The sequence below is a fragment of the Coenobita brevimanus genome, chromosome 55, assembly GCF_032717465.1.
Source record: "Coenobita brevimanus isolate Jiangsu-jjx chromosome 55, ASM3271746v2, whole genome shotgun sequence".
NCBI lineage: Eukaryota > Metazoa > Arthropoda > Malacostraca > Decapoda > Coenobitidae > Coenobita > Coenobita brevimanus.
Window position 1 is genome coordinate 36,883,223 of NC_137008.1, and position 25,790 is coordinate 36,909,012.

The following is a 25,790-nucleotide window of genomic DNA, read 5'->3' on the forward strand; positions in this document are numbered from 1 at the left end:
CATGAGAGTTTGTTGCTACAGTAGATGGGTCCTATGCACCTGTCGTAGAGGTGGAGGGATGCAAGCAGAAAGTTCAGAGGAGCAGTGACCACTGATGTCGCGACAAAAAAGGGATAATGATGCAACAATGCGGGAAAGAGACAGAGGCTAAAGGGAACAGTAAGAGAAGAAGAGTTAATGAGATGAAAAGCCTTTGACTCCACCCTACTGAGAAGAGCTGTATGTGAGGAACCTCCCCACACATGAAAGCTGTACTCAACACAGTGGCGAATAAAGCCCATGTATAAAGTCAACAACTGTGCAGGGGTAAAGAAGGTACAGAGTCAGCTTAGCACACTTATTCTCTTGGAACAGGATTTTACAAGAGATGCAACATGATCTTTCCAAGACAGTCTCGCGAGAATGAAACCCCAAGTATGTTTAAGGATGATGCAGGATTCAACCGGATATTATTGAACATCAATGGGTACTCCTGTGGAAGATTTTGTAGAGCTGATAGGTGTAAGAACCAAGTCTTTGATGCATTAAAAACAACATGATTATTTTTACCCCAGTCAGAGATATGAGCCAAGTCAGACATTAGGTGTGCCATAGCCTCATCCACTGTCTGTTCAACTAACTACTGAGATGGATGTTGCATGAAAGGTATAGAAAGGTGAAGGGTGGAATCATCAGAGTATGAGTGAATAAGGTTAGATGCAAAGACTAGAAGTTCATTGATTAATAAAAGGAAGAGAGTTGGTGACAGGACAGAGCCCTGAGGAACACCTCTGTTGATAGATCTAGGAGAAGAACAGTGGCCATCTATAATAGCAGCTATAGAACAACCAGAATGGAAGCTAGAGATGAAAGCCCGGACAGAAGGTTAGAAACCAAAAGAGAGTAGCTTGGAAATTAAAGATTTATGCCAGACTCGATCGAAAGCCTTTGAGATGTCAAGTGCGATGACAAAGCTTTTGCCAAAGTCCCGAAAGAAGGATGACCAGGACTCTTAAAGGCAGGTGATATCACCAGTGGAGCATCCCTGACGGAGCCCATACTGATGATCTGAAACAAGGTTGTGATAGGAAAGATGCTTTAAAACTTTTCTGTTATGAAGACTCAAAAACTTTTGAGACACAGGATGTTAAAGCAATTGGACAATAGTTAAAGGGTTGGGAATGGTCACCCTTCTTTGAGACTGGCTAAATGAGAGCAAACTTCCAGCAAGAAGGAAAGGTACAAGTTGACAGACAAAGGCAAAAGAGTTTACCTAAGCAGGGTGTATGCACAGAAGCACTGTTCTAGGGGACAACAGGAGGGACCCCATCAGGCCCACATGCCTTTTTGGTGTGAAGGCCAGTGATGGCAGAAAATTCATCAACTGAAGAAATCTTAATGTCAGCCATGAGAAGGTCTGAGGGGGAAGTGATGGAGGAACTGCACCAGAATCGTATAAGGTGGAATTGGAAGAGAAAGTCTGAGTGAAGAGATCTGCTTTATCACTAGAAGAAATAGCTACAGAGCCATCAGAGTAGAAAAGAGGAGGGCAGGATGATGAGGCAAAGTTGTTAGGAAAGGTTTTGGCAAGGTGCCAGAAGGAGCAGAAAGAATTTGAGTTGGCGAGTTGAGAGCATTTAGTACGGATGAAATTATTTTTAGCAGAGTGAAGAAAAGACATAACATGATTTCGGGTAGAAGCATAAAAAAGATGTGATTCTGTGGTGGGTTGGCTCTGGTACCTTTTATAGGCCCTCTCCTTGTTGTGGACAGCATCAGAACAACTGTGATTAAATCAAGGCTTTCTTGCATTAGTCAAAGGATATGAGAAGGGAATGTATGCTTCCATGCCAGAGAGAATAGCCTTCATAATGCGCAAGACACACTCAGATGGCTCCTGGCCATGGAAGCAATAATCAATCCTGGGAAAATCAAAGGAGTGCTGCCTGAGGACCTCCCAATCCACAGCTCCAAAGTGCTACAATTGACGTTTCTTTGGAGGGTCCACAGGCTGTACCAGAGCAATAGGACAGGTTAAGGTAATATGGTTGTGATCGGATGAGCCCAATGGAGAGGAAAGATTAACGGTGTATGCAGAAGGATTAGTTGTACGGAAAAGGTCAATCATGTTGGAGCTCTCTCCAAGGCAGTCAGGGCTACGGGTAGGGTGCTGTACAAGCTGCTCTAGGTCACTAAGAATAGAAGAGATGTAGGCTTGTTCACCAGGTGGATCAGTAAAAGGAGAGGAGAGCCAAAGGTGGTGATGAACATTGAAATCTCCTAGAATGGAAATTTCAGAGAAAGGAGAAGTGGATAGAATGTGTTCCATCTTAGAAGTAAGACAGTCAAAGAATTTTTCACTGTCAGTAGAATTAGAGGAAAAGTAAACAGCGAAGATATATTTAGTCAGAGAATGACAGGAAAGTCAAAGCCAGAGTGTAGAGATTTCAGAAGAATCAAATTCAGGAACTCCAGAGCAAGATAAGTCGTTGCATACATATACACAACAGCCACCTTTGGTTTTGAAATGAGTAAAAAGAAAGTAGGAGTATCAGTTGCCTCAGACATCTGAGTCTCAGTTAGGAAGAGGAGGTCAGGTTTACAGGAGGAGAGGTGGTGCTCAACAGAGCGAAAGTTAGAGGAAAGGCAGCAAATGTTGCAGTGAGCAGACAGTGGTTCCAGGCTGCTCGTTGAGACATCACCAGGAGGGGGGCAGATGGTGGGGACTCGGAGGCTTGGTTATTAGTCGCCATTTTTCTTTTTGAATTCTGAAAATGAAGTGTAGTGTGTACTGTGCATGTAGTTTGGTGTTGACAGTTAGAAACTTGTATTGGAGAGCATGCTGGCGTACTCTCTGTGTTACTGAAACAATGAAAAAGTTCAGCAAAGGGGGATGGTCAAGAACTAGTCCCGAAGGCTAATGAAAAGGGAGCTCCAGCTATCCCTGTCATCAGCTTTCCATCCACCTTGGATATACTGCCCTGCTCGACTGGTGCTACAGTCTACTCCTGGCTTTGTTATGCTTGATTTTTTCCAGACTTATATTTGATGATTTTCAAATTTCATTTGTTGGTTTTAGTGAGTTATTTACAGGTGTTATGCTTAGGTTAGCTTCATTTAAAACTGTTAGGCCATTTAGATTGGCTTTAAACTTGTTTTTGGGCTCATATGGGTAGGTTTTGAACTTGGTTGGGGGGAAACCCGAGAAGGAAAATGCACCCCATTACTTAACATGTTAAGTCTGATAAATGATGTCCTGCCTAATGATGAGTTTTTATCTAACCAATTGCATCGTTAAACCGGGGTACACCTGTGTGTGTGTGTGTGTGTGTGTGTGTGTGTGTGCATATATATATATATATATATATATATATATATATATATATATATACTGTATATCATCATCAGCCATTTGAGTATCCACTGCAGGACCGGCCTATCTCGACCGAAGTCGGGACGATACAGCCAATGTATCTCTACCAAGTGGTTTAGGCTGTCTAGTAGAGATTGTATGTAGGGTGAGAAGTGCTTGTTAGAGTAATTGTAGTGTTGGAGTGGCTTTGGATGTGTGTGTAGTCTGTGAACCAAGTGTAATCGGCCCACGCAAGCCGACTGGGTCAAGCATACTTTATAGTTAGCGACACTGGTTCAACCACAGCACCTCTGGTGTCCGCCAATGCAGTGCGTGGCCGAGTGAACACTCCCAAAGTTTATTACCCTGGCGGGACACAAACCCTGGCTCACATGTGTACGAAACGCACACTTTACCACTACACCACAGAGGCTCCATACTGTATATATATATATATATATATATATATATATATATATATATATATATATATATATACATATACATATACATATACATATATATATATATATATATATACATATATATATATATATATATATATATATATATATATATATATATATATATATATATATATATATATATATATATATATATATATACATATATATATATATATGTATATATATATATATATATATATATATATATATATATATATATATATATACATATATATATATATATATATATATATATATATATATATATATATATATATATATACATATACATATATATATATATATATATACATATATATATATATATATATACATATATATATATATATATATACATATATATATATATATATATACATATATATATATATATATATATATATATATATATATATATATATATATATATATATATATATATATATATATATATATATATATACACATATATATATATATATATATATATATATATATATATATATATATATATATATATACACATACATACAGGAGGTGCTACCCAAAAGTTCCAGTAATTTGAAGAGAGGGAGCCAACCATTTGTAGTTTTGCCTTTTGCTGCTAGGAGGAGTTAGAAGCACCCCTTGTCTATGAGCGGACATGTTGCTGAGCTACACTTACTATTGTAACGTGGTGTGTAGGTGGTTTGGCAGCTTTGCAATGGCAGATCAATGGGGCAGCAATGTCAAGTCGATGTTGATCGATTTCTTCAATATCCAAAGGATTGTTCACAAAGACTTTGTCCCACCCAGTCAGTTTGTCAACGGAAAGTTGAACTGCGAACTTTTGCAGGGTCTGAGGGAGAATATCTGCAGCAAACCTTCAGAACAGTGGAAGAATAAGGACTGGGTCCTGCATCATGACAACACCCCTGCCTAAACATCAATTGTTGTCCAGCAGTTCCTGGCTTCCACTAAGGCCATAGTCATTCCCCACCCACCCTATTCCCCACCCACTCTATTCGTCTGACCATGTCCCCTGCGACATCTTCCTGTTTCCCCAAGCTGAAACTACGACTGAAAGGGTGCCGATTTGACTCGAATGAGGAGATCCAGACAGAATCGGAGGAGGTGCTCAAGACCATCATGCCTGAGGCCTTCCAGGGATGCATGGATTTGTGGAAAAAACGCTGGGACCACTGCGTACATTGCCAAAGGGACTACTTCGAAGGCGACAGTGAGAACTAGGAGGTAAGGTAACTTATTTTCCTACAATATTCAAATTACTGGAATTTTTGGGTAGCACCTCTGTCGGGCTTGCAACGATCATATACTTGCCGCCCACCCAAATACCGCTGCTCCTGATGTCATCTCCACCTCTTACTCACATGGCCCTTCAGACCGAGGCCTGGGTCGAGTGGGAGTAGAGGAGGAGAGGAGGAAGGCGGAGAAAGGAGTTGAGAAGAAGACGGATGTGGGGCAGATGAATATGGAGCGAGGGATGATAGGAAAATGGGTCGCCAATGCCAGAAGTACCTGAAAGCAGCATATCAAACGCTACAACGTAAGCATGGTGCTGAGGTTTTGGCACGTGCCCAGCAGGAGTGGAAAAGAGCACAGGGACCTGGGGGTCAGCGAGGGCTGGAGAGAATTGCGGAGGAAAGGGAAGATGAAATACAAGAATAAACGAAGTGAATAAAGGAGTGATGAGAGAAGGAGGGTGACTACGTAAGGAGGGTGACTACGTAAGGAGGGTGACTAGGTGGCGCAAAAAACACCCAGGATGCACATTAATAATAGCTCTTGAGGGTCCAGGGGTCAGAGACTAATGTACTCGAGGTGCCCTGGGGGGTCCCGGGGGTGGTTGTCATCTGTGAACTCTCACTTATAATGGTGTGCCAGTGCATGAGAACAAGGGTGTATACTGGAGTGTATACTGGGATGGAGTATGGTGTATTAGTGACTCAGTGTCCGTATGGGAGGTGTTTATAAGCACGCTCATGAGAGAGATGGGGCTAGAGAAGGTTTGGCAGTCAGACAGGATTGTCTTGTGTTCGGCTGGGACAGACGGCCAGAACAGCCACGACCATGGGCTTCGCGGTACTGGTGAGTGGAAGTAGTGAAGAATAGTCTTGTGGGAAAGCAACGCAAGGTATATAAAGTGCCGTTAGAGTAAAGTAAAGTACCGGCAGTCTCTATGCAGAAAAACCAGCAATATTATTTGACGCGTATGTTCCAGGTCGTGGCGAATATTAATTAAGTAGTAGAGTTAACTTACAGTAAGAACTACAATGTTTAAGTGAACCTTTGTCACTCATGGATGGTCGTCTAGTCTTTTAAATAAGTAGACTGAAGTCATATATGGCTATCAAGTCAAGTACTTACTTGCTGTTAAGTCGTAAGTAAGTGATTGAAGTTTCCCTTGTGTCGAGATGAGACTCGGGATAATAAGTTAATGTTATGGCTGTGTAACTTGTTCTGAAGTAGTGTAAATACTTCTGTAGCAGATTTTTAAAAAATTAAAGTAAAAATTGTATCTGTGTTTTGTAACCTTAGTGTGGAACTGTTAATTTTTGGGAAGTCCAGGAGGGAGTCTGGGGCAGAAAGGGGTATTTAATATCTTGTTGTCCTAACCTACGAGGTTACAGGTCCCCTCTGGGCTTGTCTCCACACTCTCCGCTGCTAGTCACACGCTACCAATACTCATTAGAGGCAGCCATTCACCGTACTTGGCGAGGCTGAGTACGAAACATACCAAGGGTAAGTAGAGAGTGGAGGATACGACAATGGTGGCAGCTTAATGGGATATTTAAGACTTAATTAAACTTTTAAATTAAGCAGTTCCACATCTAGGTTCTTACACTCATTACTTTGATTCAGATACAGATTCAGACGAAGTATTGTTCAAAATGGCTGATGCTGCAGCTGCGCAGGGATCGCTACCCTGTCCGACCAACTATCGCAGGCGATTGCCGATAATGCTAAGGATGCTGTCTACCGCATTAAAGGGTTAAAAAGCTTTGCGGCAAGTAGAACTGCCACATTACCTGAATATCCTGGAGTCATCTTAGAAACAGACCTTAGCAAATGGCTGCAGGACATAGAGAGTAAGACTACGGGACCTAGGTGGACTATTGCCGGTCGCTTTGATGTGGTCCGGGAGTACACTCTAGGTGGGGTATATGACAGCATTGAGGACCTTATTGTCAGGGCCAATGATGATTGGGACCGGTTTAAATCTATTCTCACAACGCTGCTGTCCCCAGAACAAACTCTCCAACCTGCATTTCATGCGTTAAAACATGCACGTCGTAATCCTGGCGAACGGTTGGTTGAATACTGGCTGCGATTGACTAGTATACCTAAACGCATTGGAACTCTGCAGCCTCGGTACTATGACTGTTCCTTATACCATGCTTTGGACAACTTTCTCGACGTATTCCCTGCCCAATATAAAGCAACACTTGACCAACAAGAGTTTACAGGCCCTGTCGATGCCCTTGATAAAGTTGTGAGTAAAGCCATTGAGTGGGCACAACGAAGTCACTCGTCGTTGGCGGATGTAAATGTAGCAAAAGAAAAGAGAAGGGATGTAGTTACACACGTAAGTGTAGAGTCAAAAGAAGCCAAGGTTCCAAAAGAAAAAACAGGCACTGGAAAATCCACAGGGGATGCCCCAACAAACTGTAATAGGTGCGGTGAGACGGGCCATCGAGCATGTACCTGTCATGCACCTAACCCACTCTCGAGAGGCCAATACCATACGTTAACACCGGAAGAACGAAAGAAATTCCGTTGCTTCCGCTGTGGCAGACAAGGGCACTTGGCGAAACACTGTTTTGCTAAAGTAGAACACCCAGGTCAAAGACCATGGTGTGATCACTGTAAAAATAGAACTCATTGTACTGACCAATGTTCGGCACATCCTAAGGAAAAAAAAAAAGATTGACTAAAAATCATGATCTTGGGGAATGGAACGGATCTGGTGATGATTAGGGGAGCGTGTGGTGAAATAAGGGATTGTCCCATACTCTTGGATACCAGAGCATGTCGATCGCTGATTAATCAAGGAATCTATGAGAATTTGGGTGAGACCAAGCCTGAGCTCAGATCGTATCAAGGACGAAGGTTAGTATCCGCAAGTGATAAGGAGCTTGAGGTGGTAGAAATGGTTAGCCTGCCTACAGGCATGGCTGATCACACCTACGAGAGTGAATTAGTAGTGGTGAGGAACTTACCATGTACTATTTCAGTGATTCTAGGTTCCGATTTTATTTTCGCTCGGAATATATGTATTACACCAGATCCGTTGTGCGTAGAGATCGATGGAGAGAAGGTAGAATTACAGTCGGGAGAGGAGAATCTTCGCATAGATGGTACTTCTTCCTTGCCTGTAGTTGAAACCGGCTTATCAGATGACCAGGAGTATATCTCTGGACGTTGTATGACGAGTGAGACGGTCGTGATTGTTCCGTTTACAAGTGGAATGATCCCATTAGAGACTAAAATTTCAGGGTGGTCCTTTGGGTTATTCTCACCTAGTCCTGGTAGTACTTTCGCCGCTATGCTGTGGCCAGGGATTGTACAGATAGTCCCGAGGAAAATCCAGGGTTTATGTTGCCTACACTAACGCCACCCCTGACCGGGTCAGTATATCTGGTAGGTACAGGATGGGGACAATAGAAACGTTTGAGGAGATAATGTGGGACGAGAATCAGGAGGATGAGCAAGGGCAAATAACTGGTGTGACACAGGGAGAAAGGAGATTAACTAAGCTTTTTCTAAAAGTAGATGAGTTATGTCCACCAGAGACTAAGGAGAATGATGCTCTCAAACGTCTAGTGCTAAAGCATCCTCAAGTGTTTGCCTTGCCTGATGAACCACTGAATATTACACTTTATTTCCTCCATCACATCTGTGCTACAGGACCGGTTGTAAACCGTCGTCCTTATAAGGTACTGGTTAAGTATCATGAATCTCTCAGGCAACAGGTAAATGACCTAAGGGAGCAAAATATAATACGTCCTTCTAGATCACCATATTGTTCACCCTTGGTCCCGGTGGCCAAGAAGGATGGTGGACCGAGAATTTGTCTCGATTTTCATCATTTGAATAAACATATAACATCAGACCCCATTGCCAAACATTGCACAAATTCTTTCCCAGTTAGGAGAGAATACTGTATTCAGTAGCTTGGATTTGAGGCAAGGATACCATCAGATCCCTCTGGACGAGGCGTCACAACCGCTGACTGCATTTTCCTCACCAGACGGTCATTGGGAATATAATAGTCTACCGTTTGGCTTAAAAGATGCCCCTGCTGCGTTCCAAAGGATCGTTAACGAAGTCCTGATAGGACTGACAGGGCGTATCAGGCATACTTACCTGGATGACATAATTGTCTATGGTAAGAATTTTGATTCACATGTACAGAACCTAGATGAGGTCCTTGCCAGACTTAAGGAAGCTCAACTTACTCTCAAGTTAATGAAGTGCAGTTTTTTCAAAGATGAAGTGTCTTACCTAGGACACAATTTCTGCAGAAAGATTGCGGCCCCAACCAGATAAAGTCCAAGCCATAAGGGAAAGTGCCGTTCCTAAGACACTGAAGAAACTCCAATCTATCTTAGGGCTAGTTAATTATTACCGTAGATTCATAAGTGATTACGCTAAGATTGCTCTGCCTCTCACAAAATTGACTCGCGGAAAGAAGGAAATGAAAAACAGTAAACAAAAAATCAAGTGGAACGATGAGGCGGATCAAGCTTTTAGAAGTCTGAAAAGTAAGCTTACAGACGACATCGTACTCAAGTTTCCCTCCTTTGATAAACCATTCTATCTGACAACTGATGCGAGTGGTACTGAGATAAGTGGGGTACTACAACAGAAAGACGAGGATGGACACCTTAGACCGTTAATATATTTTAGTACAGCACTAAATAAAGCTGAGCTCAATTATGCCACTATTGAGCAAGAAGCCTTAAGTATTGTGTACGGATTGTGGATAAATTGGCCTCTTGTCTTGGGATACAAAGTGATTGTGCAGACGGATCACCGACCCCTCACGTGGCTCTTTAACCCGTCATGTCCCGAGGTTTTCCGCACCTATGACATCCCCCAGTCCCGAGCCTTTTTGGGAAAATTTTTTTTTGGCTAAAACTTCTGCTTAGGTCAAGAAACGAAGGAAAATCACAAAGAAAGTGGTTCCCGCGGTCTAGAAGTGGTCCGTTCAGGTGAGGTCCCCCGAGCCAGGTGTGGTGTTCTGTAATGGACGTGATATGCGCTTACGTTTTCTATGGTAAGGAATAATGCGAGAAACAACACACAACACCTCTATATTTATTGAATTTGAACTAATAAACAATAACAGTAACAATATAATAGATTTCAGACACATATATATGAAAAATAAGCACTGTACCATCGCGTGAGCATAGCGAGTTTGGTCCGAGTCCTAACATGCTATATGCTAAGTGTCTTGTATGAGTCAACCTATCATTTTTTCTACTTGTATACTTCTGTTTCAATGACATTTTACCAATTACAACTGTTTGTAAGTGTTTTCAGATGTTTTCATTCATTATGATGACATGCACCATAAGTCTAGCGCACATCAGCTTAGTAAGCGCACTCGCTATGACTCGTATTTCAACATACCAAATTGTTTTATCACTTTCCAATTATTTTCCCCTTTACATAGAACCTTTCCTCCACCACTGTAAAGGTTTTCAATTATTTTCATTCATTACGAGGGCATTTAGCGATATGCTAGCGCATATTCACGTAGCAACCACGATCTCAAATACTCGTGTTTCATCATCTACTTTATTTATTCACTCCAATTATAATTTCCCACTTACATTACACACGTTTACACCCCTATAATGCACTGTACATACTTACTGGCATTATTTATTCAAGTGAGCGTGAGAATATCGCATGAAAATACCCTCGCAATGAATGTTTCGACCAACATAATACTCACATACTTATATACTAATTCTTCACATATATTACACACTTTACCACTTGCTGACTTTTATTTTCACTAATACGTGCCTTATTCATTCAACTGAGCGTCAGGAAATCGCATCTCTATACACACGCTATGAATATTTGACTTAGAATATATTTCAGCACTTACAATAATTTGAACTTATATTATACCCGTAAGCATTTCCAATAATAATAATTATATAATTACGAGCCGTATTTATTGCACCGAGCGACAGAATATCGCATCATAAAACCCTCGCTATGAAAGTTTCCACTTAGGGCATATTTATATACAGTAATCACTCCAATATCCGACGTAATAGCCATAGGTAGGTCCGGTTATTGGTTTTGTCCGGATATTGGGCCCCAGCTTATGGACCCTAACTCAGAGAAACACCTATACAACTCCCTCTGGACATGCATTGCACCTATTTAAGACCCAAATCACACCAATAAGGCACATAAATGACTGAAATAAATGCAAAAGAAACATAAAATGAGGGTTTAGAAGTATGTTCATATATTAATAAACATTCTGGTACTTATGGACCCTAACCTAGCCTAACTCAGAAAAACACATTCCTTCTAAACATGCATAGCTACTAACACCCTATTCACACCAATAAAGGACATTAAAGAGTGAAATGAGGTAAGTATAGTAGGGAAAAAAGTACAGTATGAAACATTCTGGCTACTTACAGCAAGTCCCTGGCCACCTCGATGAATAACCGCCTCCTCTCGGACTCTGACAGTAAGAACGATTTCCTGAAGCACTTGCAGTACACTGTTCCTGAAGTCTTGCACTGAACTTAGTCAATAACACACAGAAGTCCGTTCTCTTCACAGTGTTCACTTTTGTCAAAATAATGCTCCATTGTGACTTAGTGTTGCACTTTAACTTTTCCCAATTTTTTTAAAATTTTCCAAAGGCAAAACAAACAAGTCTATTTACGTTACATTTTTTTTCTAGTCTTTTCTCTCCCAACTTTAAATCCTTAACACAACACACTGTTTTTTTCACTGCACAACACTCAAAATTCCCGTGTGGTCTATAGTCGGACTCGCGCCCGTTTGCGGCTGTGGTGTGGCCCGCACCTGTGTACAATGGTGCCACGTTTCCCCAACTTGCGATGTGAAACGGAAGCTATTTATGTACAAGGCATCACAAATTCGATAAATTCAGATGAATAAAACTTACACTTGTGTATTTTGATGGATGAATCAACAGTAATCTTATTATGCATAAAATATTTATACAGTAACACAGAAACATGGCATACATATTGTAGTGTTGCTAAAAGAAATTGTAGTCACTTTTAATGTTTTTTAGCGTAGTTTTAGGGTGGGTAATAATATTACAGTTATGGATATAAGAGAATGAGCCTGAAAAAAGAAGAAATATGCCAATATCCAAAGTAAAAGAAATAATTCATATAATTCTTGTGAGTGGCAGCACTGACACACCCAGTCTGGCTTAAGATAACGTACGTACCCCTACGTAGACACAAGAATAGCTTGTACAGGTGTTGCTAGGGAAAAATGCTCACATTTACTGGCTTTTACCGTAATTTTAAGGGCCAGGAATAATCACATTTATAATCATAAGCTAATATGTAGGACAAAATAGTAGGCATATGCCAATACTGAAGTAAAAAAAAAAAAAAAAAACATTATTCACTCGCGAGCGGCAACACTTCCACACCCAGTCAGTGGCCTTGACCTCAGGGGTGGTGTGGAGAGAGAGATGGAGGAAGGGGAAAGAGAATGAATGAATGAAAATCAATCATGGTACTGCAATAACGGGTCATCTGTCGCCGTATACAAAAAATGATAAATATCACTAAATACAACAAAACCAAAATAACAAATGAAAGCACAATTATAAACAACTTATAAAAGAATCAAAAGTACTCAGGGTGGCTCACATCTCCTGCCAGGAGAGAGAGAGAGAGAGAGAGATAACGGTATAGAAAACGTGGCAACACTGTACACAGGTGCGGGCCACACCACAGCCACAAACGGGCGCGAGTCAGACTATAGTGGAGAAGTCCTTGCTGTTTATTCACTGTCAGAGTCTGAGAGTATCACTGGCAGGCGACCTAGGGGTGCATCGCTAGGTCATGGTGATGCCGTACCCACTGCAGAGGACTCTGAAGACAGCCGCAAACTCACATCGAGCGGTGACTCCACCGTGGCTGATGTGCTGGGCTGTGGCTCGGAGCATGAGGGCCTGTCTTGGGGAGGCAACGGAGTGGAGCCAGGGCTGGGCACAGCGGGGGTCACGGGCCTGAAAAAACTGTCAATGGTTGATTGACGCAAGGAACGACGATTCTGACGATTGATGATGCGCGGCCTGAAAGCACGCACTTCCTCCACGAGTCCCAAGGGACCCATCTCCCTGTCGCAGTCCGGAGGCGGTGGCTGAATCGGTAGAGAGGCGGCCTGCAGTCCTGATGGACCCAGGTTCGAATCCCGACTGGGGCAGGGAACAGTTTAAGGATTTGAATTTCATAACAGCAGACTTTCCTGATCTACCAGATGACCCGCCGACATGTCATAAAAGTACCCCCGCTAATACCAATACACCAGTCCTGTATGAGACAGCCCTAGCATGTATTCAATATTGACGGTGGGTGTTAGCGCCGAAGTGGTGACATGTAGAGAGGTGTGTGGTATGTAGGAGGACTACTGGGCCTTGATAGCAGGCTGTGAAGCCTATGCCCAGAGTCGGACACATAAAAAAAAAAAAAAAAAAAAAAAAAAAAAAAAAAAAAAGTCTAGGACGAACTCTAGATGTTCCCGGAGTGCGCTCAGCTTGGGGATGGCTGGAGTAGTGTCCTACTGAGAGGAGTCCGCATCATCGTCGCCTTCGGCGTCAGAATCTTCAAGTTCGGTACTGACACCTGCAACCGAAGACGCGATCTCGATATCAGACAACGTCTGATACCCAGGATCGCCCTCGTCGTCATCCAACCACTCACGAACATCGTCCACATCTACATTGTCGCCATGCATACGTAGCCGTGCATGGAAGTCATCCACGTCAAAACCTAGAAAATCGTACTCCACATCCGTTCCGAGAAGCAGACGAGACCAACCATTTTCAAGAGTTTTCACAGGGACTTCCTTCCATGCACTAGCCCAGTTGTACAGCGCAGACTTGATGTTGTAGCGGCGAAGGTTTTCCAAAGTCTGCTTGCCTCGTGTGTCCCATCCCTCCCTGCGCTCGTCCTCGTCCTCGAGAACAACCATCACCTCGTCCAGGAACTTACAACGGTATAGGCGCTTTGTTGCCACGATCACTCCTTGGTCCATTGGTTGAATGAGAGCAGTCGTATTAGGTGGCAGAAACATGCACCTAATACGGACATTTTCAGCAACCAAGTCCTTGTCGCACAGGTGGGCAGGTGCATTGTCGAGTAGAAGGAGAGCCTTTACCTGGTCGCGCGGGATTCCCAGTGTCTTCATCTGGTAATGGATGACCTCCTTGACGAAGTGACTGTGAAACCAGTCTTTGAAGATCACAGCTGTGAACCATCCCTTCAAAGAATGGTACCAGACGACAGGAAGGACATTCATCACCCCGCAAATGCAACGAGGCTGCTCTGCGTGGCCAACAACAACGGGCTTAAGCCGGTGCATGCCGTTAGCACTGGCACAACAGAAAGCAGATATCCGTTCCTTGGAAAGCCTGCGGACAGGTACACGCTTCTCGGTCTCCTCGGCTAGAGTGTTCGTTGGCAGCGAGCGATAGAATAGGCCAGTTTCATCAGCGTTGTAGACTTGACCGAGAGTTAGGCCCTCCCTGTCGATCAAGCCTTTCACCTTGTGCCGAAACTCGTCAACCCCATCCTTGTTAGCGTCCAATGCTTCGCCATGTGCTTTACGGTTGGTAAGGACATGTCGCAACTTGAACACGAAGAGCCAACCCTCGGATGCCCTGAAGTCTAGGGCGTCGTGAAGCCTGGCGAACTTCTCAGCAGCAGCCTTCAGCTCCGTTCCACGTACCATCACACCAGCAGCACGTTGTTGTTGATACCAAATCAACGTGGATCGGTCGATTTCTGCAAACTTGGGGGTAAACATAACCTTCCTTTCCACGTTGCGTTTGCTTCTCGATGAGAAGTCAGCCGTGTACTGCATGAGTTTGTCTCGGGACCTCTTGATATTGAACAAAGTAGACCGGGCCAGGTTGAACTCGCAAAGAATGTGGGAAGAAGACCAACCCGCATCCACTTTCTCCAATATCTCCCTCTTCTTCTCCAGAGTCAACACCACTCTCTTCCTTTTCTCAGGTGGCGGGGCCATCATCACACACACTAAGAGGAGGCCCGAGAGCAGCAGGAGGCCCTGCAGCAGGTAGGGCACCACCACAAAAGCGATCACGTGGGCAGCCATTACGACGAGCGTGCACTCGCGGTGAGAGACAGGCGGGAAGTGGGGAGGATGCAGCGGTGCTCTATCGGACGTCGGAGGAATGACGCGCCAAAACAATGCTCTCCTGCGGCGCGCGCGGTAAGTTCAAATTACGGACAGGAAAAAATCGTTTTATTTTTTTATTTTTTTGGGTTTTCGGACCATTTTGGGAATGTTGGATCCCAGGACGATTATGTCCGGGTAGTGGGGATGTTCGGTTACTGGGCGTCCGGATATTAGAGTGATTACTGTATATATATACTGTATACACACACACACACACAAACCCTTTGTCCAGAAAGTATCCAACCTTAGGCTCAAAAAAGTTAACTGGTTGATCTACAACACTAATCCCCCTGAAAGTAGGCCCCTTCTGCTTGACACACATTGCTCAGCATCCTATCCAGTGCCTGAAACATTTTTCAGATACAGTTTTCGGTATCTCCTGCAGGTACTTCATTGTGTATGTCATGATCTCTCTTGTCTCAAACTGGGAATTCTTCAGCAGGGTTTTGAGCTTGGAGAATAACGAAAATTTGTACAGAGCCATGTCCTGTGAGTAGGGAGCCTGCTGGACCTGCGGGATGTTGTGTTTGACCAAAAATTCCTGAATCAGTTGAGAAGAATGGGCAGGGTCATTGTCATGGTGCAGCTTCCAACTTGCTGCATCCAAAGGTCTGGTCTCTTCCACTGAACTACTGTACATCAAATGACTACAAATAATGTCGAGGTAATAAGGTTTGTTGACAGTCCGACCTTCTGGTGCGCACTGGTGATGCACAACACCACAATGGAAAAAAATAAATACAAAAATAAATCAAGTCAACATGAGAGTGAATCTTGCTGCGGACCTGCCTTGCTTTTTTTTTGGCTGAGGCAACCCTGCCTGCTTCCACTGGGACAACTGTGCTTTGGTTTCTTGGCTGTACCCATACACCTATGTCTTATCTCCAGTGATAAGTCTTCAGAAAGTCTGGATTGCAATTTGGACCCTAACATGTCTCAAGCAATATTCATCTGAGAGAAGAGATCATGACAAATGCGACAAAGAACCTGCATGAGATACTGAAAACTGTATGTGAAAAATGTTTCAGGCAGTGGAGACAATGCTGGGCTACATGTGTGAAGTCAGAAGGGGCCTACTTTGAGGGAGATTAGTGTCGTAGCTCAACTGGTTACCCCTCCCCTTTTTTGTGACTATGGTTGGATACTTCCTGGAAAGACCCTGTATATACAGACACATAGGTACATATTGTATATCCCCCCTACCCCACCCCTCCAACACACACACACACACACACACACACACAATTTATATGGGAGGGAACAAGGATGAACCCCTGAATTATTATAGACCAGTGCCCATGAAAAGCACTGTCACAAAATTATGTGAGAATCCTGAAAGACCGATGGATAAAATATCTGGAGAAGATGGATGTTTTGGCAGAAAGTCAGTTTGGATGCAGAAGTGGAAAGTTATGCGTTTCCAACTTGCTGAGCTTCTACTCAAGGACGATTGACGTGCCACAAGTGAGAGAGAGTTGGGTGGATTGTGTATATTTAGATTAGGAGAAAGCTTTTGATAGGGTACCCCACAGGTGACAAATGTGGAAATTGGAACACATAGGAAGACTGAAGGGGAACCTCTTGGAATGGATGAGAGACTTCTTGAGAGACAGACAAATGAGGGCAGTAGTAAAAGACAGGATGTCTGGATGGAGGGAAGTAACATGTGGCATTCCACAGGGCTTGGTTTTAGCACCCATAATGTTCTTGATTTATGAAAACGATATGGTAAATGGAATGAACAGTTATGCAAGTCTGTTTGCTGGTGATGCAAAGATCATGAGGAAAGTAGAAGTTGAAGAAGACTGGAAAATGCTGCAGGAGGACCTGGATAGGATTCATGATTGGAGCCAGATGTGAGAAATGAAATTCAACGCAAAAAAACATAACTTATTGGAAATGGGCAAAAGTACCAAGAGACCATCACTGAATTATTTGATGGGTAATGACCTGATCACAAAAGCGAGAGAAGACAAGAACTTAGGAGTGCTGGTCCAGGATAATTTGTCACCTGAAAAGCACATTAATAAGATAGTTAGAGAGTTGCATATCTCTTGACTAATACAAGAGGAGCATTTCATTACATGGATGAGGAGATTATGAAAACACCGATAGTGGCCATGATCCGCTCCAGGCTGGAATATGCAGGAGTAGTGTGGTCTGCAAATAAAATGAAAGATATAAACAAGATAGAGAAAATACAAAGCACAGCAAGCCAGATGGTCCCTAGCCTGGCAGATGTCGTACAGGGAAAGGCTGGAGAAGGTAGACCTGCCCACCATAGAAGAAAGGAGAGAGAGGGGCCACATGATTGCAGTGTTCAGGACCATGATGAGCGTAGAAAAAATTGACAGAGAAGATCTGTTTGTATAGGATGGGAGAGCAACAAGAGGACATGGAATGAAACTGAAAAAGCCAAGTTGCTTGAAGGATATCAAGAAATGTAGTTTTCCTTATAGATGCATAAACCTGTGGAACAGCCTGGACAAAGAGACTGTCCAGTCTAAAAATGAGTTCAAAGCAAAATCTGATTTATCGAGAAACAGAGATGGGACTCCACGAGCATAGCTCATTTCCTCTATATCACAACTAGGTAAATACACAAAATCATCAGACTTTCACACCACACACTTTCCATACCCAACTGAGATGTGCAGCTGACAACAGAAGCTGTCGCACATATTCACGATTTTCTCAGCCCTGGAGATTCCCTAGCATCTCCTTACCAGCCTGTTTCTGTATCTGGTTAGTTTTTGCTCTCTATTATAAAAGAGTACTGTATGTCAATATTTAACAGATATCAATTACAGTCCGACCTTGTTATATGACTTCTCATTGTGATAAATCAGTACCATACAGTGACAATTCAAAAACTATACCATCTTGGCACAGTTTAAAAAATTAACCACAATCTTGTTAGAACGACATTTTCAACAATCACCTTCAAGAAGACGTATGTAAGATATTCACGGAAGAGATAAGCGCAGCGTGTGAGGCGGTTTGTGGAGTGAGGAGGAGATGCAAGGGTGTGCAAGGGACAGCATGGTGGAATGATGAGGTGAAACGAGCTGTGGAACAAAAGAAGAAGGCATATGGTGAATGGTTGGCGAGTAGAGGTAGGGGAGAAGATGAGAGAGAGAAGAGAGAGGTATATGTGAGCAGAAGAAGGGAGGTTAAGAGACTGGTGAAGGAGAGTAAGAAGAAAGTGGATGAAGAGTTTGGGAGGAATCTGAGTGTGAAATGGAGGGAGAGTAAGAAATTGTTTTGGAAGGAGGTAAAGAAAGTAAGGCAGTGTGAAAGGGGAAATAGTAGGGGAGTGAAAGATAGGAATAATAGATTGTTGGTGGAGAAGAGAGAGAAATTGAGGAGATGGAAGGAGCACTTTGAGGATTTGTTGAATGTAGAGAGTGAGAGCAGTGTGAGTATAAGTGGTTGGGGAATGGCTGGGAGAAGAAGAGATGAGAGGAGGGAGGAAGAGATCAGTAGGTCGGAAGTAGTGGAAGTGATGAAGAAGATTAAGCTGGGAAAGGCCCCAGGAATTGATGGAGTGTGTGGTGAAATGCTTAGGTATGGGGGTGAGATTGGTGTGGAGTGGATATGGAAGTTGTGTAGATTGGCTTGGGAAGAGGGAAGGGTTCCAGAGGACTGGAAATCAGGTATAATTGTTCCTCTGTACAAAGGAAAAGGGGAGAGAGAAGTATGTGGTAACCATAGGGGTATTTGCCTTCTTAGTGTGACTGGTAAAATATATGGTAGAATACTCATTGATAGGGTTAGGCATATGACAGAGGAGCTAGTTGGAGAAGAACAGGGGGGATTTAGGAAGGGAAAAGGGTGTGTAGATCAGATATTTGCTCTAAGATGTTTAGTGGAGAAGTATCTAGAGAAGGGAAGGAAAGTGTATGCTGCCTTCATGGACTTGGAGAAAGCTTATGACAGAATAGATAGGCAAGGTATGTGGAAGGTATTAAGAATATATGGAGTGGAGGGGAAATTGTTGAGTGCTGTGAAGAGTATGTACGAGGGAGCTAGGGCTACGGTGCGAGTGGATGGTGAGCTGAGTGAGTTCTTTGATCTCAATGTGGGACTGAAACAGGGGTGTGTGATGTCTCCATGGCTGTTTAATATATATATGGATGGGGTTGTAAAGGAGGTGCAAGGTAGGGCAGTGGATGTGCGGGTGGCCCTAATGAATGAGGGTGAGATTTGGAAGCTTCCGGTGTTGCTGTTTGCTGATGATACAGTATTGTTGAGTGAAGATGAATGGGAGTTGCAAGGTTTGGTGAATGAATTTGGGACAGTGTGTAGGAGGAGGAATCTGAAAGTTAATGTAAACAAAAGTAAAGTTATGGTGTTTGAGAGGAATGAAGTCACAGAGTGTGCAGTGAGGTTGGATGGTGAGGATATGGAGAATGTGAGTGCATTCAAGTACTTGGGTAGTGTGATGAGTAAGGATGGAACTCTGGGGGATGAAGTACGTGAAAGGGTACAGAAGGGAAGAAAGGTTGTTGGTACACTGAAAGCAGTGATGAGAAATAGGGAGGTGAGTATGGAAGTTAAGAAGTCACTGCTTGATGGTATTGTGATCCCTACCCTGACGTATGGAAGCGAGGCGTGGACCTTGCAAGAGGGGAACAAGTCAAGAGTGAGAGCAGTGGAAATGAGTTACTTGAGAGGAGCATGTGGAGTGACATGGAGGGACAGGTTGACGAATGAAGAAGTGAAGGAACGTTGTGGGGTAGATGTGGATGTGGTTGAAAAGATTAGGAGAAATACACTGAGGTGGTTTGGACATGTGGAGAGAATGGAGAATGAAAGACTGACTAAGAGGGTGTATGTAGGTGAGGTGGAGGGAGGGAGAGGGAGGGGTAGACCGAGGATGAGGTGGAGGGATGGAGTTGAGAGGTATATGAGGGAAGGGGGGGTGAGTTGGGGGGAGGGGAGTCAAATGGTGGGTGACAGAGTGACTTGGAGGCGTTTTGTCTGTGGCCACCCTTTGCGGGATTAGGGCGTCGGGCTATAGATAGATAGATAGATAGACCTTCAAGAATCTTGTGCGGATGCGGCACACAAGCAAGGATGGCCGACCAGTGCATACATTGGCTGTGATCGTCAGCCTTTCATTCAATTTTGTGCTTGAAAGGCCACAGAAACATCATTGCTATTGCCAAATAACAGTGCAAGTGCTTTTGTGTGTGTGAAACACTGACACTTGTGACTTGGAAATCATGTACACAGCCTCCCTATAACAGGCCTTCACTCAGCTGACTGAGCCAAAATGGATGCTCAGTGTTTATATTTGCTGTGATCGTCTGACTTGTTTTATTTTGTGCATGAAGGGCCACTAAAACACCGTTGCCATTGGCAAATAACAATGCAAGCGCTTAACAAATACAGTAAGACCTCACTATAAAGGACTAATTGGGGCCCAAACCATTCCGAAAAATGTGAAATTCTGATAAAAACGACATCCAGACTTCCCCCCGCTAATCTGGACTTTTTCTGATATATCAGACATTAGTCCGGACTGCATGAACAATTTTTATACTGTTTTGACTACCACTGCAGTACTGCACTGTTATAACTTCACTACATCAATCAAATGGTATAATATATATAATAATACTGTACTGTACACTGATAAACATGTCTGTTATATACCTTATTGTGGTGAACACAGTTGAAGTGGTCAGGCAGTCTGGACTGCTTCTGGCTTTATTGGGCTTTTTCCGATATATAGGAATTTAGTTCGGTAGCTCCTCCAGTCCCATAAAAGTGAATTCCAGTCTATTGAAGTCCGTTATATCGAGGTTTTACTGTAGTGCAGTGTGCAATATTAAGTGAACTGATACCTTTTTGTGTGTGAAATACTGAAACTTATGACCTAGAAATAGCGTTAACCTGATGAACACAACCTTCCCATAATGGGCCTCTACCCAGCTGACTGAGCCAAGATAGCCACCCAATATTTACATTTGTTGTGATCGTCTGCCTTTTGTTCTATTTCGTGCAAGAAAGGCCACTGAAACACTACTGTTATTGCCAAATAACAGTACAAGTACTAAATAAGTCCACTGTGTGATATTAAATGAAGTGTTAAGCAACGTTGGGTCTGGTTAGTACTTGGATGGGTGACCGCCTGGGAACACCAGATGCTGTTGGCATAACGTTCTCCCTACGTGTCAAGTGGGGTTGGTGGAGGATCAGTGCCCCTCCCTGTAAAAACAATTAACTCTAAGCCCTTGGCCACCCTGTTTGGGATACATGGCATCTGGCAATGAATGAAATGAAAACTGAATCTTTTTGTGTGGAGTGATCGTGCAGGCCCTCCAACTGTCCCCTAGCCTCAGTGGGAGGGGGGAGGGGGGACCCTTGGTGACAACTTGTACTGGCATAGGACAAACTTCCATTGGGTGACTTTTTTTTTTTTTTTTCCCTAAGGCTTCATGGTTGAGGTCAGCCTCCCTAACCTCGCTGAACCCATGTTATACTGACCTCATTATGGGATAAATTGTTATGCAATTGGTCTCCACTTGACACAACCCTATCGCATTACGAGGTTGGACTGTGCATAAGAAAATACCATAGCAAAATATTAAAAATAAACTGCTATGAAAAAGACAGTGACCCTCTAAAATTAATGATGATACAACTCATAACCCCTACTCTATCTATCTATTGCCAGACGCCTTAATCCCGTAAGGGGTGGCCACAAACAAATCGCCTCCATGCCGCCCTGTCCCCCGCCATTTTATTGCCCTGCTCCCAGCTCACACTCCCCTCTCTCATACACTTCTCCACTCCATCCCTCCATCTCATCCTTGGCCTCCCCCTCCCTCTCCCTCCCTCCATCTCACTCACATACACTCTCCTCATCAGTCTCTCACCCTACTCACAGCAAGCAAAAACTTACAATATGGGTACGGAATCCATCTTTAACCTTGTCCCCAGCTAAGCCAACAACACGCTTGCAGATGTGATGGTGAGGGTTGGAAGGTGCCCGGGCGATGATCACATCCCCTCGACTGATGCGATTTAAACGTGGTGAGATGTGCTCCGTCAAAATGATGTCCTCTGAGTAAATAGTGGGCTCCATTGATGGGCCTTTGCACTGTGGTAGTGTTGGGATGAGAAGGAAGGAGTCTGGCTTAGTATCATTGTATATATTATGTGCAGAATCAAGTAATTAACCTTAAATTAAAGCCTTTTTCAAAAAGACACTTGCACCATGGTAGAATTAGACTAACTTAGTAAAACAGTGTAGTACATAACATGAATTTCACCCTAACTGACACTGTTGACCACTATTCATCATCCAATTTGTACTGCTCTCATCAGAAGCATTGGGACCCTGGTTTAGGTAATTTGGTTCAGAAATTTTAAGTCATAACAACCAGTCAGGGTGTTACAAAATGTCTGAGTGTCTGAAATGGAAAATTCAAAATCACTGTGTGGAGTCCATGGAGTGGGAAATAATGTGATTCACGAAAAATGAGGAGTAAGGAAGTCTAAGGATCAGTGATTCCCAAACTGCAGGTTGCAGTGCATTTTCACGGAGTCGTGGAGTAATTTAAGTGTACTAGTAAGTCACAGGTGACATTTTAAAACCATTTTCAAGAGGCAATATTTGTGGGAAATCTTTTTTTCTGTCAACCAACTTGTGCAGAAACCCACTGTAAAGACAATGCAAGATCAATTGATCGAACATAGAAGAAACTCATTTGCAATAAACACTTTCATGAAGAGGACCTTGATGGATTTTGGCATAAGAATGGGATGCTACCCTGGTATCAGTAAATTGGCTGTCCAGTTCTTTCTTTCAGTACTGTCCATCATTCTCAGCAACACAGATTTTACTATCTATTTATCTATAGCCAGATGCCTCAATCCCACAAGAGATGACCACAAACAAATCACCTCCATGTCACCCTGTCCCCTGCCACTTTGCTGCCCTCCCTCCAGCTCACACCCCCCTCACTCATACCTCTCCATTCCATCCCCCCCCCCTCTCCTCCCCTCCACCTCACTCACATACACTCTCCTTATTCGTCTCTCACTCTCCAACCTCTTCATGTGGCCAAACCACCTCAGAGTACTGCTCCTAATGCTATTATATCCACACCACGATGCTCCTTCACTTCCTCATTTGTGAATTTGTTTCTCCATGGAACTCTACATGCTCCTCTCAAATACCTCATTTCCACTGCTCTCACTCTTGACCTGTGTCCTTCCAACAAGGTCTAAGCTTTGCTTCCATACATTAGAGCTGGCATCACAATACAATCACATATCTTCCCCCCCCCCTCCTTCCCAAGCTAACTTCCCTATTCCTTATCACTGCTTTCAAAGAACCAGCAACCTTTCTTCCGTGTTGTGCCCTTTCATGGATTTCATCCTCTAAACTTCCATCCTTACTCATCACATTACCCATGTACTAAAATGTATTCATATTTTCCATTTCCTCACCATCCAACCTCATTTTACTCGAAGACCACAACTTTCCTCTTCCCTACATTCACCTTTAGATTCCATTTCATACACACTCTCCCAAACTCATTCACCAAGTGTTGCATTTCCCCTTCGTCCTCACTTAACAATACAGCATTACCTGCAAACAACAGAACAGGAAGTTTCCAAACATTGCCCTCTCTCATTATGGATGCTCCAACAGGTGTTGCACATCTGTTTACTGTATACAACTGAAAAACCATAATTGGCTCGGCATGGAAGATGATCTCTTCTGTACCCTTTCTGTGTCTGATATATGCAATTTCCACTGTATCACAAAGTTTTCAGCTAACTTTGAGTGGTGTTTTATCTGTATGCACTGCATCAAGTTTTTATTAACTCTAGTTGTTATAATTTTATACCAAATATAATATAATGTTGTTTTGTTTACTTCTTCAAATGAAAATGAACGTGGGGCCCTAGATGTTGCTGCATTAGTCAGGCAGTCAACAGATGATATTGTCTCAGAGGGGGGCCACAGAATGCATATGTTTGGGAATCTCTACGGTGGATGATAGAGTTGAGGACTGACTGATTGTTTAGACTAATAGGGTGATGGCAGTGTAACAAGAGAGGTCAATGCTGCTGTACAAAAGGAGTAAAAGCTGAACAAGGATGGCTAAAATATATACAAATATACAGTGATCCCTTGGTTATCATGCATAATTGTTCTAGTGCCTAGTGCATGACACCTGCACAAAAATGAAAGCACAGAACCTATGGGATTTATCCTAACTAGTACAGCAAACCCCACTTGTAAACTCCAATTTTCTCTTTCACAACAGTTTAGACCCACTAAATACATACTGGCACAAACTGTTATGGTAAGTACCTGAAACACACAGTTCTGCCCCACAGTACGCGAGTTCAAAATACGCGATCCTCATTGTACACGGACCTATTTTTTATCGAATTTTAGTGTATTTCTTAATAGTGATGCAAATTGAGCTCGTAATAAGTGAGACTACAGTGAAGAGTGGCCTAAATCCGGGGTTTACCCCGAGCACACGACATTGCCACCCCAAGAAGCGCCAACCACCAGTGATGGAGAGTGGGGACTTGTTGATGAGCAATTTCCTGGGGAGGATCAAGAGGATGATGTGATGTCTGAAGTGTCAGACTTTGAAGGCTTTATGAATGAAGTGAGTGCATTAGCTAGTGAAAGTGTTGAAAGTGCTGGTGACTAGAATGGTGAGGAAGGTGGTGCCGAGTGGTGCAGGAGTTGCACGCTAGGGTTCCAAGACAATTCACCATCAGACAATTCCCCGTCAAAACATGGAAGATTCCTCGTCAGTATACTTATTATTAATTAATCAATACTTAATTACTATATTTCAGGGGGATCCATAAAAGTCAATGTTCAGTAGCATAGGCTTTGGATATTATTTATTAGTTGCACCTTTAGTCAATATTGACTAAAGGTGCAACTAATAAATAATATCCAAAGCCTACACTGTTGAACACTGACTTTAACGATTATTAAAGTACTGATTAATTAATAATTAATAATAAGTATACTGTATTTATAGAATGATGGGGAATTGTTCAGGGTGCGAATTGTCCTGAAGGGGAAATTGTCTGATGGCAAATTCTCTCCAGCATCACTTGACACACCATGTTCCTCACCACTCTCGTCACCAGCACTTTCGACACTATCACTTGCTAATGCACTCACTTTGTTCATAAACCCTTCAAAGACTATTTCTGACACCTCAGTCATTGCATCATCCTCTTGATCCTCCCCAGGAAATGGCTCATAGACAAGTCTCCACTCTCCATCACCAGTGGTTTAATTAACTTGTTTCTTCCTCACTGTAGTTGCCTTGAATTATTCTATCATCACCTATAGATGTCTTCATTAATGATGGCGAATTGTCTTGTTATTGTTATGACGGTGAATTGACTTGATGCCAAACTGTCTCGAAAACGAGTGGTGCAGGAGACAATTAGCCTGTTTTCCTCTTGGGTTAAGGTGAGCAGCCATTTTCTTGTTGATTTAGTTAAGCCATATCCTTGTTGACTTA

At 43.0% G+C, this 25,790-nt stretch overlaps 1 protein-coding gene across 1 annotated transcript in view; it reads right to left on the reverse strand.

The window, feature by feature from the left end:
• The window catches only part of LOC145401372 (mitochondrial inner membrane protease subunit 1), a 122,596-nt gene that overhangs the window by 33,895 nt on the left and 62,911 nt on the right, over positions 1-25,790 (reverse strand). The window contains exon 3 of the mRNA XM_080273698.1: positions 22,172-22,369. Coding sequence (XP_080129824.1) covers positions 22,172-22,369 — 198 coding nt within the window. The remainder of the gene's footprint in view (positions 1-22,171; positions 22,370-25,790) is intronic.